The sequence below is a fragment of the Mustela putorius genome, unplaced genomic scaffold (assembly GCF_011764305.1).
Source record: "Mustela putorius furo isolate JIRA1106 unplaced genomic scaffold, ASM1176430v1.1 tig00537227_pilon_pilon_pilon, whole genome shotgun sequence".
Classification (NCBI taxonomy): Eukaryota; Metazoa; Chordata; class Mammalia; order Carnivora; family Mustelidae; genus Mustela; species Mustela putorius.
In genome coordinates, this window is record NW_025422368.1 from 36,573,392 (window position 1) to 36,599,304 (window position 25,913).

The following is a 25,913-nucleotide window of genomic DNA, read 5'->3' on the forward strand; positions in this document are numbered from 1 at the left end:
GGGAGAGAGCACCTTCCTGGATGGTCTGAGTGCTTACCTTTCAGTGGCTTTTTTGAAATTTTGTTTCATACTCATTGAATTCGGCTTAGGTACAATGTACCTTGTTCCTGGAATATGTCTGCAAATATTAACGGTAACTTACACCCGTCAGTCCCCGTGGTCAGCCCATACAATATTCTGCAAAGCTCTTTACTGCCCCCTCATTCCTCCATTCACAGAGACTGCAGTATTGAATGGGGCGGAAATGCCCGGCATTATTTCCTTATTTTTATGAGCCTTTCCTAAATTATTGAAATCTTTTGCTCTTTTTCACGAGCTACTCCTCAGAGCAATTGTGAGAAATAGATCAGCGTTGTTCTAATCCTTTACAAATAGGAAAAAGAGGTCTCAGTTTAGCAGGTTGTTTTCGGGAGGGCTGACAATAAAAAACAGGTTTTTTTTTAATAACTGGGATCTCTTTTGCAGTTTGGTCATGAGCAAAATAAGGAATTAAAGAGAATAATGTTATTTTCTTATCTTGGAATTTTAGTAAATCTTCATAATAGGTGAGGTGCTGCACAGATTACAAATCTGACATATGTTAAGGTGCTTAAGCAGCACAGTATATCAAATGTATAACAGCCCGTATTTACTATATATAATGTGATGCATATTTTAATTTGGATGCTTAGACAGAGTAAGAGAGTCACTCTCTTTCCTTCTTTGTCACCTTCATTTTGCTCCCTTCCCTACTCTGCCTGTTGACCATAATAATCTGATCGTTACAGAGTTGTGATACTGCTTTTAGGCCTTCCACTTCATGATGCCCAGCCGAGAAGGGCTCCGATTCTTCTTCCGTGCTGAGATCTGTGGTTTTATCAATAGGTCGAATAATAAATTTAAAAAGTAAATCTGATTTGTAATGTCAGAAAAATGTATTTGAATGCATGCAACTATATTTGAATATATTAAAAAATGTGTCTGAACATACATAGAAACATTGTAAATACATACAAAAGGCATGAAAACATGAAACCCATGTTTTTAAAATTGTTTTAACTTTTCATTAGCAAATACTTTCAAGCATACAGAAAACTGCAATTAAAGCATACAATTGCAATTAAGGAAGAGAGCCCACGTGCATTTTACCCAATTCCGTCTATTAATGTTTTACCCCATTTGCTTTATTGTTCTCTTTTTGTCTGGATGATTTGAGGGTAAGTTACATAAATCATGACCTCTTACCCCTAACTTTTCAGTGTGTATTCCCTAAGAATCGTGATAATCTCTTCTAAAACCACAGTTACATATAACTTCAATACATTTAACATCAATATAATAGTTTTCTCTTTAAGTCTACTGCCTGAATTAATTTTGCAAATTAACCCAGCTATGCTTTTACAGCATATTTTTTCTCCTCTAGCACACAGATCCAATCTGGTGCTGTGTTTGGTTGTCATGTCTCTTTAGTCTTCTTTAATCTGGAATATTTTCACAGCTTTTCTTTGTCTCTCATAACATGGGCATTTTTGAAAAATACAGTCATGCCCTTTAAAAAAAAAAAGATTTTATTTATTTATTTGATACAGAGAGAGAGGTCACAAGTAGGCAGAGAGGCAAGCAGAGAGAGAGAGAAAGAGGGAGGAGGAAGCAGGCTCCCCGCTGAGCAGAGAGTCCGATGCGGGGCTCCATCCCAAGACCCTGGGATCATGACCTGAGCGGAAGGCAGAGGCTTTAACCCACTGAGCCACCCAGGTACCACCCAGGTGCCCCCCCCACCCCGCCCTGCGGCGGTCACTCCCTTTTTAATGCAACAGTTCTTATTCTGCGTTTATCTAGCATTTCCTCGTTATTAGAGCCAGAGTACACATTTGCAGCTGGAGCACTACCTGGGCGATCCTGTGCCCCTCACAGTGTCCCTTAAATAGAGACAAAAGACCTCCATCTGCCTTCATGCATGGTATTAGTTCTGCTAACTTGCTCAAGGTGCTGTTCAATTTCTCCACATCATTACTCCTTTTTCTCTTCTGACTAAAAAGAGATCTGCGGGTGGACACTTTAAATCCACAGAAATCTCTTGCTCCTCATCAAATCTCTTTCTCCTCCACAGAGTATCCATGGATGAATCTTAGCTGATGCAGTTTGTACCATGACAGTTAGAAAAGGCTAACTTACAACCCCCGCCCATCTTCCACCATCACCAGTCGGTACTTAGCATCGCATTGTTAAGCAAGCACACTCCCTCTTCTCCATTTACTTGTTTTGATCAGTCTGATTCATGAACTCCTATTTTTTTTCAATGAGTTATATTTCATTGTGGTAAAAGAGATTTAATAGTGGTTATCTCCGATGAGTGGGATACATGGGGAAAAGCTTTAAAGAGAGATTTTAACTTTTTACTCTTACAGTTTATGCTTTTTAACAGAAGTAGTACATATTCCTTTAAAAAAAAAAAAAAGATCAAATGGAAAAATAAGTCGTGAGAGGAGATTTTCTTCGGGAACTCTAGAGGCACCATGTCATGTCATGTCCTTGACAAGATGAGCCCTCCTCATGTTCTTTTTCTTATATAAGAATCAAACTTAAGAAAGCAAATTTCTGGAATTCAAATTCCAGCAGTAGTAATGAATTTGCACTGATGACTGATGGCCTCTAAAAACCTTATGATTGATTGGTTAGGTGTACAAATGAGCTAGGTAGAACTGGTTTTACAGTGTACTGCTTAAGAAACACAGGAAGTGTGAACTGGTGCAGCCATCATGGAAAACAGTATGGAGGATCCTCAAAAAGTTAGAAATAGAACTACCCTAAGATCTGGTAATCCCACTACTGGGTATTTACCTGAGAAATACAAAAACAGGAGTTCAAGGGAATGTATGCATCCCTCTGTTTATTGCAGCATTTTTTACAATAGACATTATGGAAATAACCCAAGTGTCCATTGACCAATGAATGGATAAAGAAAATGTGAGATATATATATGTATATATATTTTGTATATATATTCCTTGTGTGTACACACACACACACACACACACACACACACACAATGGAATATTATTCAGCCATAAAAAAGGAATGAAATCTTGCTCTTTGCAATGACATGGATGGAGCTAGAGATCATAATGCTAAGTGAAATAAGCCAGTCATAGAAGGACAAGTACCATATGATTTCACTGACATGTGGAATTTAAGGAACAAAACAAATGAGCAAAGGAAAAACAGAGAGAGAGAGAGAGAATGAAACCAAGAAACAGACTCTTAACTATAGAGAACAAAGTGAGGATTACCAGAAACATTTTCTTCCTGTCCATTTTAAGAACTGAGTCCTCTTGGAAAAAAGATCCTTTGCTTCTAGAACAGGCTCATGTTTGCCCATTGCCCATTGACAGAGCTGGCCTAGGATCTGTAATTAGCCTCAGATAAATTGGAGTTTCAAAAAATGGAATAACTGTGTGGGGTGTTAAAAGATAAAATGAGGCCTATTTAACATTTAAAGAATTTCTTTGAGTAAAAATCAATTCAGGGACACCTGGGTTGCTCAATCAGTTGAGTGCCTGCCTTCAGCTCAGGTTGTAATCCTCAGGTCCTGGGATCTAGTCCTGCATCAGACTCCCTGCTTGGCAGAGAGCCTTCTTCTCCCTCTCCCTCTGCTTGCTGCTCCCCCTGCTCTCTCTCACTCTGACAAATAAATAACATTTTTAAAAAACAATCCATTCAAATCAGGCAGAATCAAATCAAAAGTGGTTATGAGCACTCCAATGACATGTGCTAGGGCCAAGACTTTTCTAGAGGAGACAGAAGCAAAGGAAGGAAATTGATTGGCTACAGTGTAAGCTGTTCTATTATCTGGGAAAGCCTTGTTGTCTATCTATGATTGGTTGTCCATAGGTTTTAATTTCTCAATCTCGAGGCATTAACAGATTTAGTTTCTGGTTTGCTTATATAGACTAAGAGACATTTTAATAACCTCAGCCTAATAGCCTCCTTGTTTAATTAATTGAACAATTTCCCCTTCTTGGTCATCCTGTCATACATGAGAGATTAACCTAGAATTTGATACTAGTGCCACTCTGGGTCTCCAACAAAGACTTGTCTTGTCATGAAACTAGTAGTGTATGACGACAGGTCCAGGGAAGCATTGTTTTTATTCATCTTACTGTTCATCTTATTTCTGTCCCTATAAGCACAGCATAACTGTCTAATGTTCGTCACTGGTAATGACTGTGACCACATATTTAAGACCCTCTGAGAAGAGAGCACATCAATGATGACTATGAAGAGTGTAATTTCAAGAGACTGAAGTATGCTCCTTAGTCAGAGCCCCCATGAACCAAACCAGTTGGTATCAAATAAATCAAAGACTGTACCTCAAAGAGGTCATCTACCTGTTTCAGTGAAGTGGCTGGTCTGTTCATTTCTTGTATTTGCTGTTATCAGAGGTGTTGGTCCAACAGGAAGTATTTACTATGGCACAGATTCCTCCTTGTTCAGACCTCAGAAGTAACCTTATTGTAATCCTTAAAGAACTGTACGCCTTAAGGAGCTGTTTGATTCTGGGTTGGAATCTTCCTAGTTAACTCTAATATTAGATCTCCAGCTGGTGTGCAGTTCTAAGAATCTGGAGGGGCTCTTTTTAGTTGAGAGATATGCACACAAGAAGTTTGGTTGCCCACTAGAGAGTGACCTGGTATTATGTTTAAGAGCCTCCCTTCTAGAAACGTTCCTCCCTTCTAGAGAGGTTCTTTGTTCTTAGAGATTCTAAGTTAGAAGGATGGGAGAAAATTGAAAATGTTAGCTCAGAGAGTCATAGACAAATATTTGAAGAAACTGGAAAAACTCAGGATCCAGTCTAATTTATAGTTAAATAAGACAATGAACAAGAATAGAATTTAATACCCACATGACTATGCTAACTTTCCATTGAAACATAATTTTTCTCTCTGCCAGCGTGCCTGTTTCTAGTAAAGATAATCCAAATTCTAGAGGGAACAGGCAGGGAGAAAAAAACGTTTCAATTCTACAAAGGTATACTTTACCAAATTGCCTGTCATCTAATCAGATTTTTGTCATCTTTCCATCAGATGGGAAAGGGTAGAAGGCTCCTTCCAGGGTGGTGTAAAATCCTCTTATGTGTGGTTTCCTCTCAGGGTGAGGGCCTCTTTCCCTACCTGTCCTTCTTTCTTCCAAACTATCCTTCAGTATTAATTCTTGTTCTGGTTGAATCCAGCTTTTCCATTAAAATTCTGAAAATTCTCACCCAGTTAGTGGTATGATATGATCTCCAAGCATCAGAAACCTAAATCATGGAGTACTTGTTGGAGGCCTTTCCATGAATCATCTAAAGATAAAACCCTGTTACAAAAGTGTCAGTACAAAACAGTAACTGTAAATGATGAAAAAACTTTAAAAATGGCTGTGGTTAAAGATCTGATGAGAGTTCATTTGATAAGGAAACTTAGTTATTTCCATGGCATACAAGAATTTAAGACAATAATTGGACAATGAATGTACTGATGAACTCCTGTGAACTTCAACTTCTAGAATACCTGTATTAGTAACATATGCCCATACATATACAACCTAAGAAAGTTTATGATCACTTCTATCACTTCTTTTTTTCATGGTAATACCATTACATTTTTTAAATTTTTAATTGAAGTAGAGGTGGCATATGATATGTTAGTTTCAGGTATACAATATAATGATTCAACACTTCTGTACATTATAAAATGCTCACCACGGTAAGTGTAGTTATCATCCTGTCATCATACAAAGTTGTTACATTATTATTGACTATATTCCCTATGCTGTACTTTTCATCCCTGTGACTTATTTATTTTATAACTGGAAGTCTGTGCCTCTCAATCCCCTTCACATATTTTGCTCATCTCTCCACTCCTCTTCCCTCTGTCAATCCAGAGTTTGTTCTGTGTGTTTGTTTCATTGCTACTTATGTGACAGTGCTTCCCACATACGTTAACATGCCAAATAGGTCTCATTAGTTTAACATCTTCACAGAGTGAGAGACACATCCTTTGAAATTTCTTTCAGGGACCCCACAGGAAATTTCAAAGTCAGGTTGAGGACAAAAAGATTTCATTTCGATTTGATTTTGGGAAATTGTAAAGAACGCCAAAAGGTTGAAACTTTGATCAAATAGGATCACAGGTCTTTATGAAATAGTACTTACCTTCTTCCCAAAAGTGTTCATGGAAGATTTTAAAGGTAAATATAGAAGGTTACATTGTTGTGAACAAAGCTTAGCTCTTTTTAATATTGAGTAGATTCAGGTCTCCCCTAATCAAAGCCCTGATCAAGAAAACATGAAGTACGGGAAACTGTTTTGGTAAGACCCAAAATCTTTGCTTTCCAGGCAGATCACACAAAAAGATAAAGAAAAGAAAAACCTTTCATAATCTCTTCCGAGGAAACTGTCATCTTTATGGAGAGAAAACTAAATTCTATTTTTGCACCAGTATACTTTTTGATATTAAGGCTCATAGCCAGTTTGACCACACATAAATTTTTTTTTCCCCCCAGAATTTTTTTTCTACAAACCTTCTACAGTGTTTTTGCATCCATTTGGGTTTTGTCCTATATTTTTTCATTCTCAGTTTGGAACAACCAGTCATTTCACTTTAGGACAAAATGACTCTCTTTTTCTCTTAACAAAAGCATGTCCTTTACACCTTTCCTTATCCTAAAAGCACATTTTACTTTTCTTTCCTATCTTTTATACAGTTTCCTTTCATTATTATTTCTAGTATTTTTAATTACATACACTGATCAGAATTCTTAGCCCTTAGAAACCTTCATTTCTAGTGAAAACTAAGAAATAAGCAATTATGGACTGTTTGTTATACCTGCATTCTGTGATTGGGAAATTTATAAAAACTTTTCATACTTTCTAGAAGTACATTCTTCCTCGTAGTACATTTTTCAGTGTGACACAGGCATTTATACTAACAAACATCTTTAGTTCCTTTTTAACAAGAAAGCAAAAGTAGATAAACCTATGTTTGGTAATTAACCTTTCAAAGCTTTATCTTATCTGGAATGATCGAAATGGTCAATGAATATCCATCATTTTACTTAACAGTATCACTTTAAGGTTTCAAGTTACAAAAAGATTTTGGAAACTATTTTTAAACAATTATGTTCAAATTGCTCAAGTTCTCTAACGAGATGAAAGAGCTAATTAGACTTTTAGTAAACCTGGGTAGAATAAAAGTTGTATGTCTGCATTGTATTTCATGCTGATAACTCTGAAGACATGCTAGTTTTTACTAAACTAACAAAACAAAGTGGATTCATTTACTGAAGGTTATCCCAGATCACTTGAACTTGAAATATATTTGAGTTATTTTTCATATTTCTGCAAGAATAACTGATGTATATAAGCCCTTAATTTTACTTGAAGCTAAATAAAAAGCTCTTTTACAAATTAATTTTGGCAATACCATCTAGAGGTAGAAAAATCACAAATCTATATGTGTATATAACTAGACATAAAACATATAGATAGACACAAACAGACCTTATAGCTTGTATTTAAAAATTCTTTAGCCACGGGGCGCCTGGGTGGCTCAGTGGGTTAAGCCGCTGCCTTCAGCTCAGGTCCTGATCTCAGGGTCCTGGGATCGAGTCGCATCGGGCTCTCTGCTCAGCGGGGAGCCTGCGTCCTCCTCTCTCTCTGCCTGCCTCTCTGACTACTTGTAATCTCTCTCTGTCAAATAAATAAATAAATAAATAAATAAATAAATAAATAAAAATCTTTAAAAAAATAAATAAATAAAAATAAAAATTCTTTAGCCACAAGACAGGTGCAGTAGTGCAAAAATCACTGGTTCATAAAAGAAGAGTTCCAAACTGTGTTTCTGGTGGAAGGGATAATTTAAGTTTACCTCCTCATTTAGCTTAAACTTTGTGCTAATATTTATGAACAAGATTTTTTTTTTAATTTTATTTATTTATTTGACAGAGAGAGAACATAAGCAGAAGTGGCAGGCAGAGAGACAGGGAAAGCATGTTTCCCACAGAGTGGGAAGCCTGATGTAGTGCACGCCAATTCCAGGGTCCTGGGATCATGGCCTGAGCCCAAGGCAGATGTTTAACCAACTGAGCCACCCAGGTGCCCCTATGAACAAGATTTTTAAGATTTTTTTCATTTGCTCAATTTCTACATAGCTTCTTCTCCACCCCCACCCCCGCCCTGGGAATTATCTCCCTGAAGTTTGCATTTCAAAGAGATGGCTCTGGGTTCTTACCAAAGACTAGGTCAAAAATTTACATCTCAAAGGCACGGAGGAAGGATGTAAGTTTTCTCCAAGAAGGTGTTTTATTTCCAATGTCTGGATCTTTTTCAATATCTGCAAGCCTTTTGAGACGAATAGGAAAGGTTTGAGAACTGTTAAAAAGGATTGGTAGGCCTTGAATTGCTTCTAGTGTTGCATTTCTGTTATTTAAAACAAGCACATTTTTTGTTGTTCTTAGTTTAGTTTTGTTTTGTTTTGTTTAATTCCTCAGATAATTGGGTTGCGACCTGAAAGATTATCAAGGGGCTGACCCACCCATCCAAACTATTTCTTAATACCAAGAAGAAGATTTCCACCTAAGATGAAAATCAAAAGATTTAGAGCTGCATGTCTTGGGAATGTTTTAGTAAATCCTTCCACAGTAGTTTCAGGATGTTTCTTTCCTTCTGAGCACATTGTGGCATGTGAGCTGATGAGAGGAGGGCTTGAAAAGAGTTCCAGTCAGGCTCTAAATATCAGCTTCCAAGTTGACCAGTTTTTGACCATAGAGCTCATTAAAAAAAAAAAAATCCTTTCAAATACTTAATTATCAAGTTTTAGCCAGGACAAACAGAAATATTGCTGACTGTATTGAACTCCTTAATTTTTTTTTTCTTTTAAGCCAAAGTTATATATTCAAATGATCCAAAAACAAAATCAATAAACCCTTTTTTTTAAATAATTTTTTAAAATTTCTTTTCAGTGTACCAGAATTCATTGTGTATGCACCACACCCAGTGCTCCATGCAATACGAGCCCACCACCAGGCTCACCCAACCCGCCCCCTCCCCCCACCCCTTCAAAACCCTCAGATTGTTTTTCAGTCCATAGTCTCTTATGGTTCATTTCCCCCTCCAATTTCTCCCCAACTCCCTTCTCCTTTTATGGCTTAATCACAGACATAAGAGGCATCTTCAAAGAGAGTTTAAAAGCCATAGTCCTCTTAACATGCAGCATCACTCACAAAGATGACCAAAAGAAAGGAAGACCTGGGCAATTTTGGTAAGAGCAGACAAGAGTCAGTAGGACATTTCTGCAAATGGGGTGAAATCCACATTTCATTAAGTATTTCTTTTCTTTTTCTTTTTTAAAATATTTATTTATTTATTTGAGAGAGGGAGAGAGAGAGAGAGAGCTCAAGGGCACAAGCAGGGGGAGTGGCAGGCAGAGGAAGAAGCAGGATCCCCACTGAACAGGATTCCAGTGGGGACTCAATCCTGGGACCCTGGCATCATGACCTGAACCAAAGACAGATGCTTAACTGACTGAGCCACCCAGGTGTCTAAACATATTCTTGGGGCCTCAAACCTGGCTGTTAAGCTGCCTTCACACACAAGAGCTGGCAACATGGATGCCCCAACAGAGACAAAGCCAAGCCAAGTTCTCAGGACAGAAAATGAAACAAACAAGAAAAGAGTAGGGTCCTTGGTAGGGAAAAGATTGATAACTAATGGGCACTGAGGAAACAAATCACTAGAATCTGAATTTGGAAAGGAAGAGATAAGCGAAGTTTACTTTTCTTTCTTGACCAGGCACTCTGGACAGAGATCCAGAAAGCTGACTTTAGTAAGAATTCTTGCTCTTTGCCAGCTTCTGCTAGTTTTCCCAGGATCCCATCTGCAGGTTCCAGAAGGACTGGGGTGTCCCAGCAGGTCCCATCTGGATCATCAGAAACTGTAGAGGAGGGAAAATAATTTTTCCTCTACCCTTATGAGTTCTTGGCTGAGACTCCTTTTTCTCTAGGGCACCTTATAAATGGATAAATTTATCTAGGTTAAAAGTCTCCCACTTCCATTGTAATTCAAGACTATCTTTCGTAAGTTTAACCCATTTGTCCAGACAAACTTAAGTTCTGGGTTCATAATTTATGTATTTATAATTAGCTGGGATCCTGGACTCTTTGGACTTGGAAGCACCTCTCTCTCTTTTCCTTAAAAGAAATTTTATTTACCTGAGGTCTCACACTGGACCAGTCTGGTTTAGGTAAGACCCAATCTGATTTAAGTTGGACCCAATCCAACAAAAGGAATGCTCAAATAAAGTCTGGGGGCTCATAATGCAAAATTGTACAGCTCATATATTTTAGAGGGACTTACTTATGACCCCCAAATGGAGAAAGAAAGCAGTAAGCACAATGAACTCTGTGTGTGCCTATGCACATTTACTGATCATTGCTCCCAGGGGTCGGGGAAAAGAGAATCCCACTACTGACACCAGAATTGTAAAAAGATTAACAGAGGCTTATTAATAATTCTGAGAATATGTTTGAACAAAAATTGACTCAAATTGGCCAAACCAGAAATGATTAGGAGCACTCCACCAACAGGAAGTAGGGGAAAGACTTTTGTAGTGAAGACAGAAAACAAAGCCAGGAAATTGATTGGCTGTAGGTTTAGCTGTTGTATTATTTGGGAAAGACTAATTGACTGTTGGTGATTGATTGTCCTTAGGTTTTAATTTCTTAACCTCGAGGCATTACAAGCTCAGATTTTGGTTTGCTTACATAGATTACTAAGGCATTAAAGCACTTCAGTGTAATGGTCTCCTTGCTTAATTAAATTAACAGGGGATTAGGACAGAAACACAGGGTCCATTGGTAGAAAGAAATTTGAGTTTCTCACTCAAATCAAATCTTCAGCCAAGCCTCCTCATCCTTAGAGGCACCATCTCCCTCTTTTTCCTCTCAGTCTTTTGGTCAGAGTCTTCTGCTCACATTCATCCATGTTGAGGTTGTACCTCTCTTCCCTTCAAATTCTGGTGTATTTATTATTTCCCGAAATCCTTCCCCAAATACAGCACAGCAAATTTTCCAGGAGAAAGTCTTACAGGAGAGAAATTATCTGGTAATAACTAATAACTCATTTTCTGAGAAGATTGTGTAGAGCTAATGCTATTTGATTCATGGGCACATAAAGTAGATCATAAAAGGGTTGAGTTAAGGTGCTATGAGTCAAGCAAAAGAGGTGCCAATTGCGTGTGACCTCTACTGAGATGACAGTGGCCTAATTTGGTGCTCCCTGGGAACTTCAAAACACACCTTAGCCTTTCCTTCCCAAGCACTCATTGTATACCCAATCATGGAATGTGCATCTTCCTCAAAGGCACAATAAAAAAACAGTGAGTGTATCCCCTAAACTATAAGCAGCTCTCTTATAAATGTGTTTCTTCTGATGAAGAGGAGGAAGATAGACACTCACTGAATACTTTCCATGGGACAGGTACTTTTCTAAGACTTTTATATACATTATCTCATTAAATCATCACAACAAGTTTATAAAAGAAGTACTATTATTATCTCCATTTTACAGATAATAAAACTTAAGTAAGGAGAAATAAAGTTTCCCAAAGTTACACAGCTTGGAAGATTAAAACCCATATTTCCTGGGTTTTAACACCATTCTTAATACTAGCATACAGGTCAATGCTAGCCTCACTGTGGGGTCCACCTTTTTTCAGTCACAGGCTCTCTGTGGGTGCCTCAGTCTATCATACTGATTGCAAATTAAGGTCTATGAAAATTTGTTGAGAGAACCAGGTTTCACTCATCACAGAAGCTTGTTCTCAGGGGGCACTGGAGAAAGGAGAGGTAACCACCTCTTCCTATCTAAAACTCTGAAAAGTATCTGGCATTCAGAGACTTCTCCTGCCATTTTAATTCCCCATATACTCTTGCCTGGTTTGGGCCAATCAACTGAAGAGGACCAGTTTTCCTAAACTCTACCTCCCTTCTGTGGAAGCAAACAGCTTTTTCTTATTCCTCCTTTCTCACCAGCCTCACCTTTGGGAAGAAGTTTGGAAAGTGTTTGATTTCAGCAGGGTTAAGGTTTGCACAGGGAGAGATGCTCATTCTTTCTTCTGGCCGCACTTGTGCTAAGTAGATCAGCTCCACTTTTCCTCAGCCTTTGAGGGCAGATTCCTTTGTAACAAAGTCTGTAAACTTACTATAAGGATAGTCAGCTTTCCCTAGCTTTCTCACAATACTTAGGAGGTTTGCCTACTATATTCTCTGGATTTAAGCCCTTGGAACCAACTCTCAAGCACCTTCAACCGCAGCCACTGACACATTTAATTGAGAGGGCTAATGGCCTCCTCAGATTGACCTCCTCAGACATTCCATAGATCATGTTATTTTCTCAGCTCCCTGCTATCTCAAGATTAGCTTTATCAAGGGGAGAACTGTCTTTTCTCTTGAGATGGAAATTGTCTCTCCTAAAAACACTCTTAGTTTCTGGTGATCATTTCCATCACAAGCTAAACGGCCTTCCCTTAGCTCTATCATCTGCTCCAACATGTTAAACCATGCCTCAAATGGCATGTCCAGCTTTGGAGAATAATTTTAACCTTGTATCCAGGATTCTGACAATACTGCTCCTCCATCTTCAAGGAGAGATTTAATTTTTAACATTTTCCTCTGAAATGAAAGTCTTATATTCATGACCCACCAAAGGGTATTCTTGAAACAATTGTTGAGCAGAGTGGTATTTATCCTAATTTTTCATCTTCTTCTGGAAATCAACTGGAAACATTATAATACCCCCTCACTTTCCTCCTGACCTCACCCCAGAATGGGGAAGTTTCTAAAGATCTTAGGTCTGAGGGGACAAGGGGAATAAATGGTTACCAGAACCCAACCCAGAGAGATTAACTATAAGGGAAGACCACCAGGGTGCCTAGGTGGCTCAGTTAGTTAAATAAGTATCTGGCTTTGGCTCAGGTAATGATCCCAGAGTCCTGGGATCAAGTCCAGCATTGGGCTCCCTGCCTGTGGGGAATCTGTTTCTCCCTCTCTCATGCTCTCTTTCTCTCTCAAATAAATAAGCAAAATATTAAAAAAAAAATTAGAGAGGGTCACCAAGTGGAATCTGCTTTCTTCAGTAAAGGGACCCAGTCAACCCATAAGAAGGGATCCTTGGAAGTAAATACCCCAGTTCATTCTCTTTTGATCTCTGATCTCTGATCTCTTGCCCATGTCTCCCAATGACTGGACACAAATGGAATCCAGGGGCAAAGATGTCTACAGAAGATGCCTGGAAATGTTAGCCCCTGAAGCACGGAACAGGGAAGAGAAAGGTAGAGAATGGATCTAAGGGACAAACAAAACTATAAGTAATTTTGCTTAAAGAACCTATCCCATCAAAGTTGTAAAGAAATTCAGTCATTAGTGGAATTCATACAGAAGTTAATATATTAATCTTCTTTCCCTTCCTGCCTGCCTGCCTTCATCCCAGCTAAGACCTTTACTGCATAGGGCAAACTAGTCTACCTTGTATTTGTGGTTGAATCTGAGATGGGCATTATCCAAACTTGCAAGAATGTCCAACAGCTGGGACTGAATTATAGCATTTATGGGAGTTATTACCAGAGTTGAGAACACAGAGGAACGTGATACTACTACCCAAATGTGTACACCATGCAGAGAGCCTCCACAATACAAAGCCCTTCCAGATGCTAGGGGAAGCAGATCCCAGTCCCAGTAACTACAGTGTGCTACTGTCCCCTTCCCAAGCTTGAGAATCTTCTTGCCGTGGCCCCTGCTTTTGCGTAACTTTTTACAAGGACACTAGCTCCTCTTCCACTCAAAACACCTTCACATATTATCTTTAGTGGATTTGGGTTTTTATAAAATAAAGAGAAGGCTTCTTTTTTTTTTTTTTTAAAGATTTTATTTATTTATTTGACAGAGAGAGATTACAAGTAGGCAGAGAGGCAGGCAGAGAGAGAGGTGAGGAAGCAGGCTCCCTGCTGAGCAGAGAGCCCGATGTGGGACTCGATCCCAGGACCCTGAGATCATGACCTGAGCTGAAGGCAGTGGCTTAACCCACTGAGCCACCCAGGCGCCCAAGAGAAGGCTTCTTGAGTCAGCTTCTTTCGTCAGTCTTGCAGACTACTACCTACCAAAATCTTAGCTTTCTTCCTGAAACTAGGAAGAAGAAAACCACAGGGAAAAAAAAAAAAATGGTTAGTTAGAATTCTCTCTGATTCTTCTATTGCAACATAAATAACATACAGCTTGACTTATAGAAATCATACTGGAAATTTAAATTGTGTTGGGGTACTATAGAAGGGGAAATTGAGATGAATCCTAACATGTAAGACAGAAACCAGAAAAAGATATGTAAGTGAAGGAAATCAATATATAAAAAGACAGAAAAATGGCCATAGCCTAGTCACTGAATTCACTCCTCATATATTCTTTCCCTCTTCTCATTTTGCTTCCATGTGTCTGAGTCTCTGAGTGTGATAGAAATGGAGGGATGTGGGATGATACGAGTAACCATATAGTGATACGGCTTCATGTACCATTTTTAAACAAACTTGCCTCTCTGAATGAATGTCAGGTTACTTTTTGGAGCTGGTAGCCTCACATAATCTATATGGATAAGAGCTAGAGGGAATATCACTGCAGAACTGAAGAGATGGTTCTGGCTTTAGACCTTGAAAGACCTGAGTATGAATTTCTGTTCTATGATGCACAAGCTCTACGACCACTCTAAGTTTTGATTTCTTCATCTTCATTTGCAAAATTAGGATAATAATACCAACCTTGCAGAGCGGATGCAAGAATTAGAGATGATGAATACGAGGCCCTGTTTAGTTCCTAGACCATGATAGATAGCAAATAAATGATGCCTCTTATTAGTATTTGAGCAATTGTGCCCCGGTCATTACTATAGACGACAAATGAATGGCAAAAGGAGGGGCACCCGGGTGGCTCCGGTCAGTTAAGCATGTGCCTTTGGCTCAGGTTATGATATCAGGGTCCTGGGGTGGAGCCCCGCAATGGGCTCTCTGCTCAGTGGGGAGTCTGCTTCTCCCTCTCCTTCGGTGCTCTCTCTTGCTCTTTCTCAAGTAAATAAATAAAATCTTCAAAAAAATGGCAAAGAGAAAGGGTCAGCTGAAGAGAATAAAAAGTCTCTAACTAGGAGCTATTTCTCTCTCTCTCTCTCTCTCTCTTTTATTTTTTGTTTGTTTGTTTGTTTGTTTGAGGGATCCTGATCACAAAACTTGCTCTCAATATGAGTTTGGTCCTCATCTGGAGGAACAGGCATCAGTAATCTCAATTTAGCATTTTCTTGACAGACTTGTATTTTAAAGACACTGTGGCCTATTTCTGAAGGTATGTACAGCTTGCTTAAGAGTTTCAGCCATAATAGAGGTCAAGAAAGTGCCAGCTAATCTTAAGAGACTAGAATAGATTGCGATCAGAAACTCAGGTTAAGGTGTGCCCAGTTATACTTGCTGAGCAGCCATAACGCATCTTGTTTTCTGAGCTAAAATGAAGGGTCAAGTGATGGGGTGAAGTGGGCATTGCCCACCAGAGAAGATTCCCACTCTTGTAAAATCTGGGTTAAAAATAGCAATTAAACACAACACTGTGGGTCTTTCACAGTAAGTCAAGACTCTCTCCAACTACCAAGCAACCTCCTGCCTACAAAGATTGTTTCTGGAACCTTCCCAAATAGGAACACCTCAAAGTCATTTTGTCACGTGATGGAATTTCTCACCGTCTCAGGGTTAGATGCTATTAAACTGAGTTCCTTCTTGGTACGATTTCACTTGTGTTCTTTTGATTTACTCTTGTCAGAGATAACAAAATAGCTGGCTAGCATTTTTATACATTAGTAAAATTCAAGTAAATGGTCATTCTTCAATTTCATAGGCCCCAGTAGTGGGTTCCTTTAGAAGTCAGATTTCATATGTTAACTTTAGGACAATATTTAATTTCATTATAGTTATAGATTATGAACCTTGGCTCTGAATAAAATCTCCTAAAATTAACATACAGGAGAATAAGAGTAGCCATAGTTAAACAGCATAATACATGTCTTTACTATCATCTCGAAGCCATGTTTTGAGCATAGTGGGATTTTTTTTCACAGTGGCAGAGTAATAATAATTATAATACATTTACATACACACATATGCAAACCATCACCCCAACAACCACCAAAACAAAGTAACCTGCTCAGAAAACAAACAAAATCACTCCACTTAATTCCTGCAATCTTCGTTTTAAAAATTAGCCTACCTGAATTTGTGTTTCTTGTAGATATTATATAACTCTGAGTCTTTTTCATTTTCCATGTAAACTCTCACTGTGAGGACTCCTAGTGTGGTGTAACTTTAAATTCAAGAACATCTGCTTTCATCTTTAAAAACTCTTAAATTGCAGGATGCCTGGGTGGCTCAGTCAGTTAAGCAACTGACTCGATTTTGGCTCAGGTCAGGATCTTATGGGGTGAGATCGAGCCCTGCTTGGGGCTCCCGCCCAGTGGGGAGTCTGCTTAAGATATTCCCTCTTCCTCTCCCTTTGTCTCCTCCCTGATCTCGCATGTGCACTCTCTCTCTCTCACAAAATAAGTAAATGAAATCTTCAAAACAATTTATTATTTTTTTATGAACATATCATGTATTATTTGTTTCAGGGGTACAGTCTGTGATTCATCAGTCTGATACAATTCACAGTACTCACCATAAGACATTTCCTCCCCAATGTCCATCATCCAGCCACCCCATTCTTCCCATACCCTTCCACTCCAGCACTCAAAACAATTTTTAAAAAAACTCTGAAATTGCTGCATCCTTTTTAAGGTTTATTCTTATTTATTTTAAAGATTTTATTTATTTATTAGAGAGAGAGCAAGAGAGATCACAAAGGGAGAGGAAGAAGAAGACTCGCTGTTGAGTAGGTAGCCCAATGCCCGTCTCCATCCCAGGACCCTGAGTTCATGACCCCAGTTGAGTGGGGAGGCAGACGCTTAACTAACTGAACCACCAAGGCTTCTCTTAAACCAGAACATTCATCGTGTGACTAAATCCTGGAAATCCTTAAGATGAACTGGATACTCTGACAGCTGGCCTCTTGGTTTTGGGTGTTGTTCCTTCGTGGAATTCAGGTCTGAATCTGTGGTATACAATTTTTAGGTGCCTCACCCCACCAGCCAAGTGGTATTTTAGCTTTGGCACTCCAGTTACCCTTTATCTTTCACTTGTCAGCATAGCTGCATGTGCTGCTGGTGACTTATAAAGGTGACAGGCCTTAGATCCACAGTGGCGACACAACGAGGGCGTCTTATTGTGATGCTTTCTAAATGATGAAGTCCGCTTCGTCCTCTCCTTTCTGCTGCCGAGACCAAAGACTAAGATCGCTCCACCTCTAACAGTGAAACTACCCTCTTATGCGTCGCTTCTTTTCAAGTTAAATGGCATAATAAGTCAAAGAGAAGAAAAAGCTGCCTTGTTGAGAGTCAAGAGGTTGAAAACCACTGTCAGTTGTCTAACCAGGAATGCAAATAAAGGAAAGAGTATTTTACTAAAAGAATTTTTGAAAATATATTTCATGTCTCACAAGAACAGCAGTAGGTGGATGTGTTTCTGGGAATTTGCAACAAGCTTATATGTAATTGTAAATCGTAGTTAAATACAATCTAGTTAGGACACAGGTAACCCATCATAATACTGATTTTTGTTCAAACTCAATGGTGACAAAATGACTTTCAGTTACCTCTGTTTGGGGAGGTTCTAAAGACAATGTTTGTGAGCAGGAAGTTGGTGGTGGAATAGAGTCTTGACTTATTGTGAAAGGATGTGTTTAACTGGGATTCTATGACCAGGATTTGACAGGAGCGGGAGTCTGCTCTGGGGGGTGATGTGTACTTTACTTATCACTTGACTCTTATAGCTTAGACTCAAATTCCCCAACATCCTCTATTTAGACCAACAGTGACAGGTGCAAAGAATTCAGGTGAAGGAAGAATAAAAAGAAGAGGACTAGATGGGGCACCTGGCTGTTTCAGCTGGGAGAGCATGTAACTCTTGATCTTGTGGTTGGGAGTTTGAGCCCCACACTGGGCATAGAGATTACTTAGGGGGGTGGGTGGAAAGGACTACAAATAGTTTTCTCAGAGTGCAGTGAGATTTCTAGAGATCTAAACACTTGAAAGAGCTAGATATTACTCTGTTTAGTTCCAAGTGTAAAAATAAGTACACATTCATATTATCCTAGCAAATATTGCTACTTTATACTGAGTTTTTTCTTCAACATGGTGAACTCATCATATGGAAGTCAAAAGTCTGATGGTACTTAGTTAATATTAGTCTTTCTCTCTTGCAGTTTTATTAGGAGCTACTTTTTCCCCTTACCCTTACAAGTTTCCTCCTTCTCAGTTTCTATTCCAAAGTTCCCATATTCAGGGAATATCACAGTCAAATTGAACAAGCGTCCCCAAAACCAAAATATGTCACTACAGGAAGCAGTTACAGTTGCTAACAGAGTCTGACCAAGAGGAAGAGTTCATATTAAAGAGGAGAAAAGAATTTTGAAGAGCAAAAATTGAGGAAGAGATCTATTAGATGCTTTCCCTCTTCTCTTTTCTGGTTAAGGATTTATTTCCCAGAATTATCATATCCACCAAGAAAGGAAGGAAGGAAGAGAAAGGAAGGAAGGAAGAAAGGAAGGAGGGGAGGAAGGAAGGAAGGGAGAAAAGAGAAAGAAATGAAGGAAAGAAGGAGGCAGGAGGGAGGAAGGAAGGGAGGGAAAGAAAAAAGAGACACCCATAAGGCATTAGATTTCCCAGAGTTAGGATTAGGTATCCAATTAGATTTAATTTTTGAACAGGAACAAGTAAAGATATAAATGAAAGTACTGAAGAAGATGAAAAGGAATAGGGAAAGTGGATTAGAACAGGAAAAAAAAAGTAATCTGCATAGAAAGAGACAGAAGAAAGCTTTTTTCAGGAAGAGGAGAATTATGCATTGTTTTAGAGAGTCAGTTCCAAATGCTATAAACTGTAATTGCACACAGCTGTTTGGTTTCCTCTCCAGGGGTCCTGGAAAGATGACTATCTTCTAGTGGCCAGAGAGCCTTGCACAGCTGATTCTTTCTCTCTCTCTCTCTCTTTTTAAAGTAAGCTCCAAACCCAATGTGTGGCTTGTACGCACAATGGGAAGATCCAGAATTGTACGCTTTACTGACTGAGCCAGCCAGGTGCCCATCAGTTGATTCTATTTCTGAGGTGAGTTCAGAGTGTTTACAGATTTCTGTACGTTTCTTACATTCTACCAGATTCCAATTCTTATAAGCTTAATCAAAGAGAAGTTCGGGCGCTGGGGTGGCTCAGTGGGTTAAAGTCTCTGCCTTCAGCTCAGATCATGATCCCAGGGTGCTGGGATCGAGCCCCCGCATCTGGCTCTCTGCCTGCCTCTCTGCCTGTTTGTGATCTCTGTCAAAGTCAGTAACACTGTCATACCACTAATCAGAATCATGGAATTATGATTCATGTAAGTTCTTTGGGTATTATGTCATAGGGAAGCTCATGTGAGCCTGACACCTAAACTTATCTTAATGGGTTACCACAGATAGATGTGTGTTCAGATTTCAAGGCTAGGACATTTTCACAATGGGCTTGTGGAGAATTACTCAGGCTAAACTTCTCCTTGTCTAGGAGCATCTGGCTGGCTCAGTTGCAAGAACATGTGACTTTTGAGTTCAGGGTTGTGAGTTTGAGCCCCATGTTGGATGTAAACATTAGTTAAAAAAAAAAAAAAGAAAGAAAAGAAAAGCTTAAAAAATTAAACTTCTTCTTGTCTAGAATATTTGTATAGCTCAGTGTGGTAGCCACTAGCCTCACAGAGCACTTTAAATGTGGCAAGTCCAAACTGAGAGGTGCTGTAAGTTTAAAATACACATCAGAGTTTAAAAACAGTATCCAAAGAAAAAAATGTAAAACAGATAATTAATAACGGTTATGTGTTGAAATGATAATATGTATTTTGGATATATCAGGTTAAGGAAAATATATTAAAATCAGTTTAATCTGTTTCTTTTTACTTGATTGTTGTGGCTGGCAGAAATTTTAAAATTACACATATGTCTCATATTTGGGGCTCAAGTTGTATTTCAGTTATGCAGCTCCTTTAATACAGGGAATATTCTGGTCTTGATTTGCATGATATCTTTAGCACCTAATGTGAATGTATAATAACGTGCTGAATGCGTTATTCAACAGTGAGTGAGTGCCAAACAGACTTACAGTCAAGCTATCTCCTCCCCTGGAAGGAGAAGAACATTGCTGAAGACCATGACTAGTCTTTTGCTCTCTTACTTCTGTATTTTTTATTCCAAACAGACCATTTGCTCACCTTGGTTGTTTTAGCATCCATCAGGTTTAGAAGAGCACTGTTTTTCAATCTCAGATATGCTAATATATCAGTGCTTACATACTTTAAAGCTCTAGTTCTCTGAATGGCTTAAACTCTCCTTAATCTCTGTGAATCAACTGTATTTTCCTCCCTAGGGTGATATGCTGGATAGTCTCTGGGCAACTCAACATCACCCTTAGCCTCTTCAAAGGCAGTACTGTATTTCCCAGAAGTTCCTTCTCTGTATGGTTCCAGGTTGGAATCTATCAATGAGACTAGTTCAAGATTTAGTTCAAGATCTAGAAGGCAGAATAGAAGGATGTCATTGTTTTCCAGTTAGTTACAGGAAGATACCTGGACAGACAGAGGTTCAAAGCTGCTTATAGATAAACTTCTTGAGGAACTCTAGCATCTACGTTGCTGATTAAGGTAGCTGGTATAGGGTGGACACGTGCGGACACACGTAAGCTAAGGATGTATAGACCTAAGGGGCTTCTTTCTTGCAGGGGCTCTTTCAAGACTATGAGAGTAATTTTGTATTCATTATTTTTTTCTTAAAGAGAGGTTTGTAAATTGCATAAACTGTAAGTCTTCCCCAACCCAGCTATAGTCTTGAGTGGTTGAGAGTCTCCTACTAGAGATCTTATAACTCTAGTGGCATTGGGAGGGTTCCCAAGAACCACTGGCTTTGGGGCTGGATTTGTTATCTTCAGTGGAGTTTCTTGGATTTTTTCTCATCCCCCAACCCTCCAGCTCTTGTGGAAGTTGTGGAAGCTCCAAGTTTCTTCATCCTGGAACAGAATGGCTTTTATTTTCATCATCGAGTCAGTCATTGCTTAAAAATGTTTGTGGTCAACAATTAGATTACAATTTGTTTTTTGTATAGTCCACTTAATCTCAAATTTAAGAAGTGACATTTTCTTTTCTTTCTTTCTTCTTCTTCTTTTTTAGAAATGACATTTTCTTATAAAGGGAATGCTAGTGAAAAAAATTATTTAACATCACATTAAAAAACCAACCAAACAAACAAATAAAACTTTAGTGCAAACTTCATTTTGGTCCACAGTGGAGTTTCATAATGTAGCATTTTATCTGTTAGATAGTGTAGGCTTAGTAACTACGTGCTCAGTGAGTGTGTGAATTAATGAGTGAGTGAAGGACTGGAAGACTTTCTGTGCATCTGTATCCAAGTTGCTCTTGAGTTATGATAATTAAAACAACATAGCTCTTGGGGTGTCTGGGTGCCTCAGTCGGTTAAACATCCAACTCTTGATTTTTGCTCTGGTCGTGATCTCAGTCAGGGTCATGAGATAGAGCCCCAATTTGGGCTCTGTGCTCAGCATGGAGTGTGCTTGAGATTCTCTCCTTCTTCCCCTCCTCCTCCTGCTTTTGCATGCTCTCTCTCCCTAAAATAAATAAATAAAAATCTTAAAAAAAAAAAAAAAACCAGAAACAACACCATAGGTCTTGTTTGTTCTAAATAATCCTCTCTAGATTTACTTAGCACAATACCAAGAATTACCAGCTGCTCACTGCTTTTTTTTGGATGCAAATGATGACTAGTTTTGGGAGCCATTCCAGCACAAAATTCTAGGAAGTCCCAGGATGCATCTGTAAGTATTTTTGGATCTCCCAGAGGTTGGAAACCCTACCTGTTAACTAGGAATTATTTTCCAAGGGTGAATATACATACAGGTTTCTCCTGCTATTGTTATGTAGAGTGTTTCCATGAGCCGGAAATGGCTTAAACACACACACAAAACAACAACAAGAAAAAAAGGTAAATAAATTACCATTTATTTATATGAAAAAATTCTTGAGCATTCCCAGACCCAAAGATAATCTCTCTTGGGCTTTTATGATACCTTAGGACACATCTTGCTAACAGATGCACAAAATAAATCAAGAAAGAACACAGATGCTCAAAGACACAGTTCAAGGCTATGGCAGCTTGATTCTGAGATGCTGAGTGGGCTCCTGGGGAAAGAGCTTGGCAGGGCCATCCTCACTGCTCTGGGTGCACACTGCTCTGTGATGACTTGCCACAAAACGAATGTAGAATGCTATCTTCGATTTTTGCCTTTTTTTTTTTTTTAATAGAAGCAAAATCCTCTTTGGATTTCTTTCTGTTAGTTGAAAACTGGTACTAATAGAGGTCTTTTGTGAAAGTGAAATGGCTTAATGTGAATTTTTGAAAGGTGGGGCATATGTGCATATATTTTTAAAAAGGGCACGAGAATGGGATTTGAAGAGTTCAAGCCCTCTCTTTTCTTGCGATCCAATTCTACATGGTAAACAGCATTGATAATAACTTTGTTGGCTAAGAAAGTCAATGGCCAGTCTTTGCCAGAATCAATCATGCTTATCATATAAAGACTAAAATCTTTAAAATTAAGAGATACTTTAATCATGCTAAGTGTTTGACCAGTATTTTTAAAAACGCCCACAATTAACATTACCATATACTCCATATTGAAGTCAAGCTAAAATATGAATCTGACATTTAGGCATTAATTATTTTGAAAACATATAAGTACATGGGAAAGTTAAAAAATTCCACATTTTGCTATTTTTTTCTAAGAATTTATTTTCTTTAATTTGTATTTTTTCATGAACGGAGGAAGGAAGTAATAAAACTATAGTTAACACACTTGATAACGGGTGTGTTGATAAGTTTGGAAAATTTTGATCTTTTTGTTCACTTGTTTTCATTTAGTAAACATTTACTGTGTTCTAGCTCTCTGCTAGCTAGGTACTGTGTTAGCCAGTGGGGATAGGATGGTGAATTGCACTTGATAGCATCCCCTTGATGTAGCCACAAAACAGACAATTCCAGGGGAAATCAATAGGTAAATGATTCAGGACACTATGAAATGAAGAAAATGAGCTTTTGTTGGACAAAAGCAGCAGTTAACATATGATGATCTGACACTGGAGTTAACGTATGATAATCTCATCTCCTTTCCATAGTGCCTTGGAGAAACTTTAAAAGGAGGAAACACCCTCTGTGACACTTCACATCTAGTCTAAGTGAACTCTCTCAATAAACAGCACCACTAGAATTTTTACTTAGGGTTGCCTGGACCCTCTAGGCAAAGAACGCCAAATACTCCTACTAAATTCCAAATAGGCGCAGGGAACAGGTAATAAAATAGTCCCTCTAGCTACGCGTTTAGCATCACCCAGTGCATTCTTTAAAGGCCATGTGGACCCTTCAAACTGGGAATATGTTTATTCGGTGCTTTGTTTCTCTGTACCCCTCATCCCTGAAGCTAAGAGGGCTCAGTTGCTTCAACTTTCACCAGCAAGAGATGCAACCCGAGCAGAAGGTAGGATGTGAATTTATTCTCTAACGTTTGCACTTCAGTTTCCTTACTTGTGGGTTATAGATAAAATTATCCGTAAGTTATCGCTTAGGAATAAGCGGCCAAGTAGAGTTATGATTGTTTCATTCCTAAGTGTTGTGTCAGAAATAATTTCTGGTACTTCATAAACGCTGAATGAATAAATAGAAAGGGTTTAAAAACAAGGGTATGGAGCAGAGAAGCGCCGCGTAATTCGGATCCCCTATTTTACTTCGCCCACAGCTCCGTTTCAGGTGTCTAGATGTCGCGAGGAAGGAGCCCCGCACCCGCTCCAACAAAGGGCCAGCAGCGCGTGGTCCCCAGCGAACCCCAGGCTGCAGTGCGAAGCTTACCCCGGCTTCCTCGCCTCTCCAACGCGGCCCCTGCGCTCCCGTCCCGGGCAGATTGGTGGCCTGCAAAGGGCACTGGGCGCCTTTAAATGCTAATGAGAGTCGTGCCCAACTCCGGAGCCAACTTTCCCCACCCTCTTCCCTCGCCCGCCCTTCCCTCCCGGGCCAGCGCGCCGCCTAGAAAAACTTGTGCGGGGCCATTTTTGGGGCAGTAAGATCGAGCGAGGAGCCCAAGACCGAGCGCGCAGCCCGAGAGCTCGAGCCGCCTCCGCCGCGAGACCCCACCTCGGCCGCCGCCGCCCGCGCCGCGAGATCCGCACCGGCCTCCCCGAGAGCGAGCCCCGGCCGCCGCGACCACCAGCCGCGCTAACCGCCGACCAACCGCCACCGAGGTGCCCGAGTGAGAGCAGAGGAGGCGGCATGAGCGAGGCGGGCGAGGCCACCAGCACCACCAGCACCACCACCCTCCCGCAGGCTCCGGCGGAGGCGGCCGCCGCGGCCCCCCAGGACCCCGCGCCCAAGAGCCCGGTGGGCAGCGGCGCGTCCCAGGCCGCGGCCCCAGCGCCCGCCGCCCTTGTCGCAGGAAACCCCGGTGGGGACGCGGCCCCCGCAGCCACGGGCACCGCGGCCCCCGCCTCTTCAGCCCCCGCCGGCGGCGAAGACGCGGAGAAAAAAGTTCTCGGTGAGTCAGGCGGCGGAGGGTGGGGGCTGCTCCGAGTGGGGCCGGCGGCCGCGGGCGGCTGCGCACGTGCGGGCAGCTCCCGGCTGCATTTGCCAGCGGGGCGGCAGCGTGACAGTCGGGGTGCCCGGCGCCGGTGGCCGCAGCCCGCCCGCCCTGCGGAGGCTCCCGGGTGAGCGCGCGGCGCCCTGCGCTCCTGTGTGCCCCGTGCGCGCCTCTCCCGGTCCCGGGCCAGCAGGTTGGGGGCTTCACTTTTGTCACCTAGGCGCGGGCACTGTCACACACTCCCGCAGTGGCGAATACCTCGGTCCAAAGAGGAGAAAAGAGCGACGGTCTGGGAGGGGGTACCCAGGGTAGGGATGGATGTGGATGTAAGGGAGGGACAGACACGTGGGACGGGGACTGTGGAGCCCTTGCTTGGGATCTGGGTGAGGGGAGGATTTCCCTCGGGGAAAAGTGGGGGAGAGGGGCACAGGGAGGGCAAGGTGGAGAGGCTTCTTGCTGAGAAGGCTCAGGTGTCTGTCCCGGATGCCCTTCCCACATGGGCACGGGAAAGACGCCATGCTTCTGGCGGCCACATGCCGGCTCGGAGGTGTTGCAATCCTCTCCGGGAAACTTAGGTCTTGATCCTATGTCCTCCCTCTGCCCGTTGCTGCAAGAAAACCATTCTGTGTTTGCCAGTCGCTTACGCGTTTTCTTCTCCCCGGACTGTGGGAATGCGCTTGGGGCAGCAGCTGAAAAAACTTCGTCGATAGGGTGGGTATGACGTTTGTTCAGAATTTCCTTATCTAGGGACTTGTAACTTAGCAAAACAGATGGGAAGATGAGACGTTCGGGTTGGTGGGGCACAGCAGTGGAAAGGGTTTGTGCGGTCATTGTTGGTTTTGTCGCTTATTCAGCCTTCTGGAGGCTGAACGAACTCCCAGTGCAAGGCTTTAAGCAGGTGGGTGGTGAATAAACTGAAGGGTGTGTGCTTATGTCATTCACTCTTTTTTAAAACAGGAAAGTTAGGAGTTGGTGTAGGATGCTTCAGAGCAATTTCCAGTATTTTGGGGTGGGGCATGTTTGACCTCTCTGAGTCTTGCCTACCCAATTTCCTAGGAAGAAAATTGAAGGACTAAGG

At 40.6% G+C, this 25,913-nt stretch overlaps 1 protein-coding gene across 2 annotated transcripts in view; it reads left to right on the forward strand.

The window, feature by feature from the left end:
* The first annotated feature begins 24,268 nt into the window (after positions 1–24,268).
* YBX3 (Y-box binding protein 3) overlaps positions 24,269–25,913 on the forward strand; it is a 31,443-nt gene continuing 29,798 nt past the window's right edge. Inside the window, exon 1 of one of the 2 annotated variants that reach the window (XM_045072895.1) lies at positions 24,269–24,793. In XM_045072895.1, coding sequence (XP_044928830.1) covers positions 24,532–24,793 — 262 coding nt within the window. In that variant the 5' untranslated portion in view covers positions 24,269–24,531. The remainder of the gene's footprint in view (positions 24,794–25,913) is intronic. The other variant, XM_045072896.1, reaches the window with a different exon arrangement.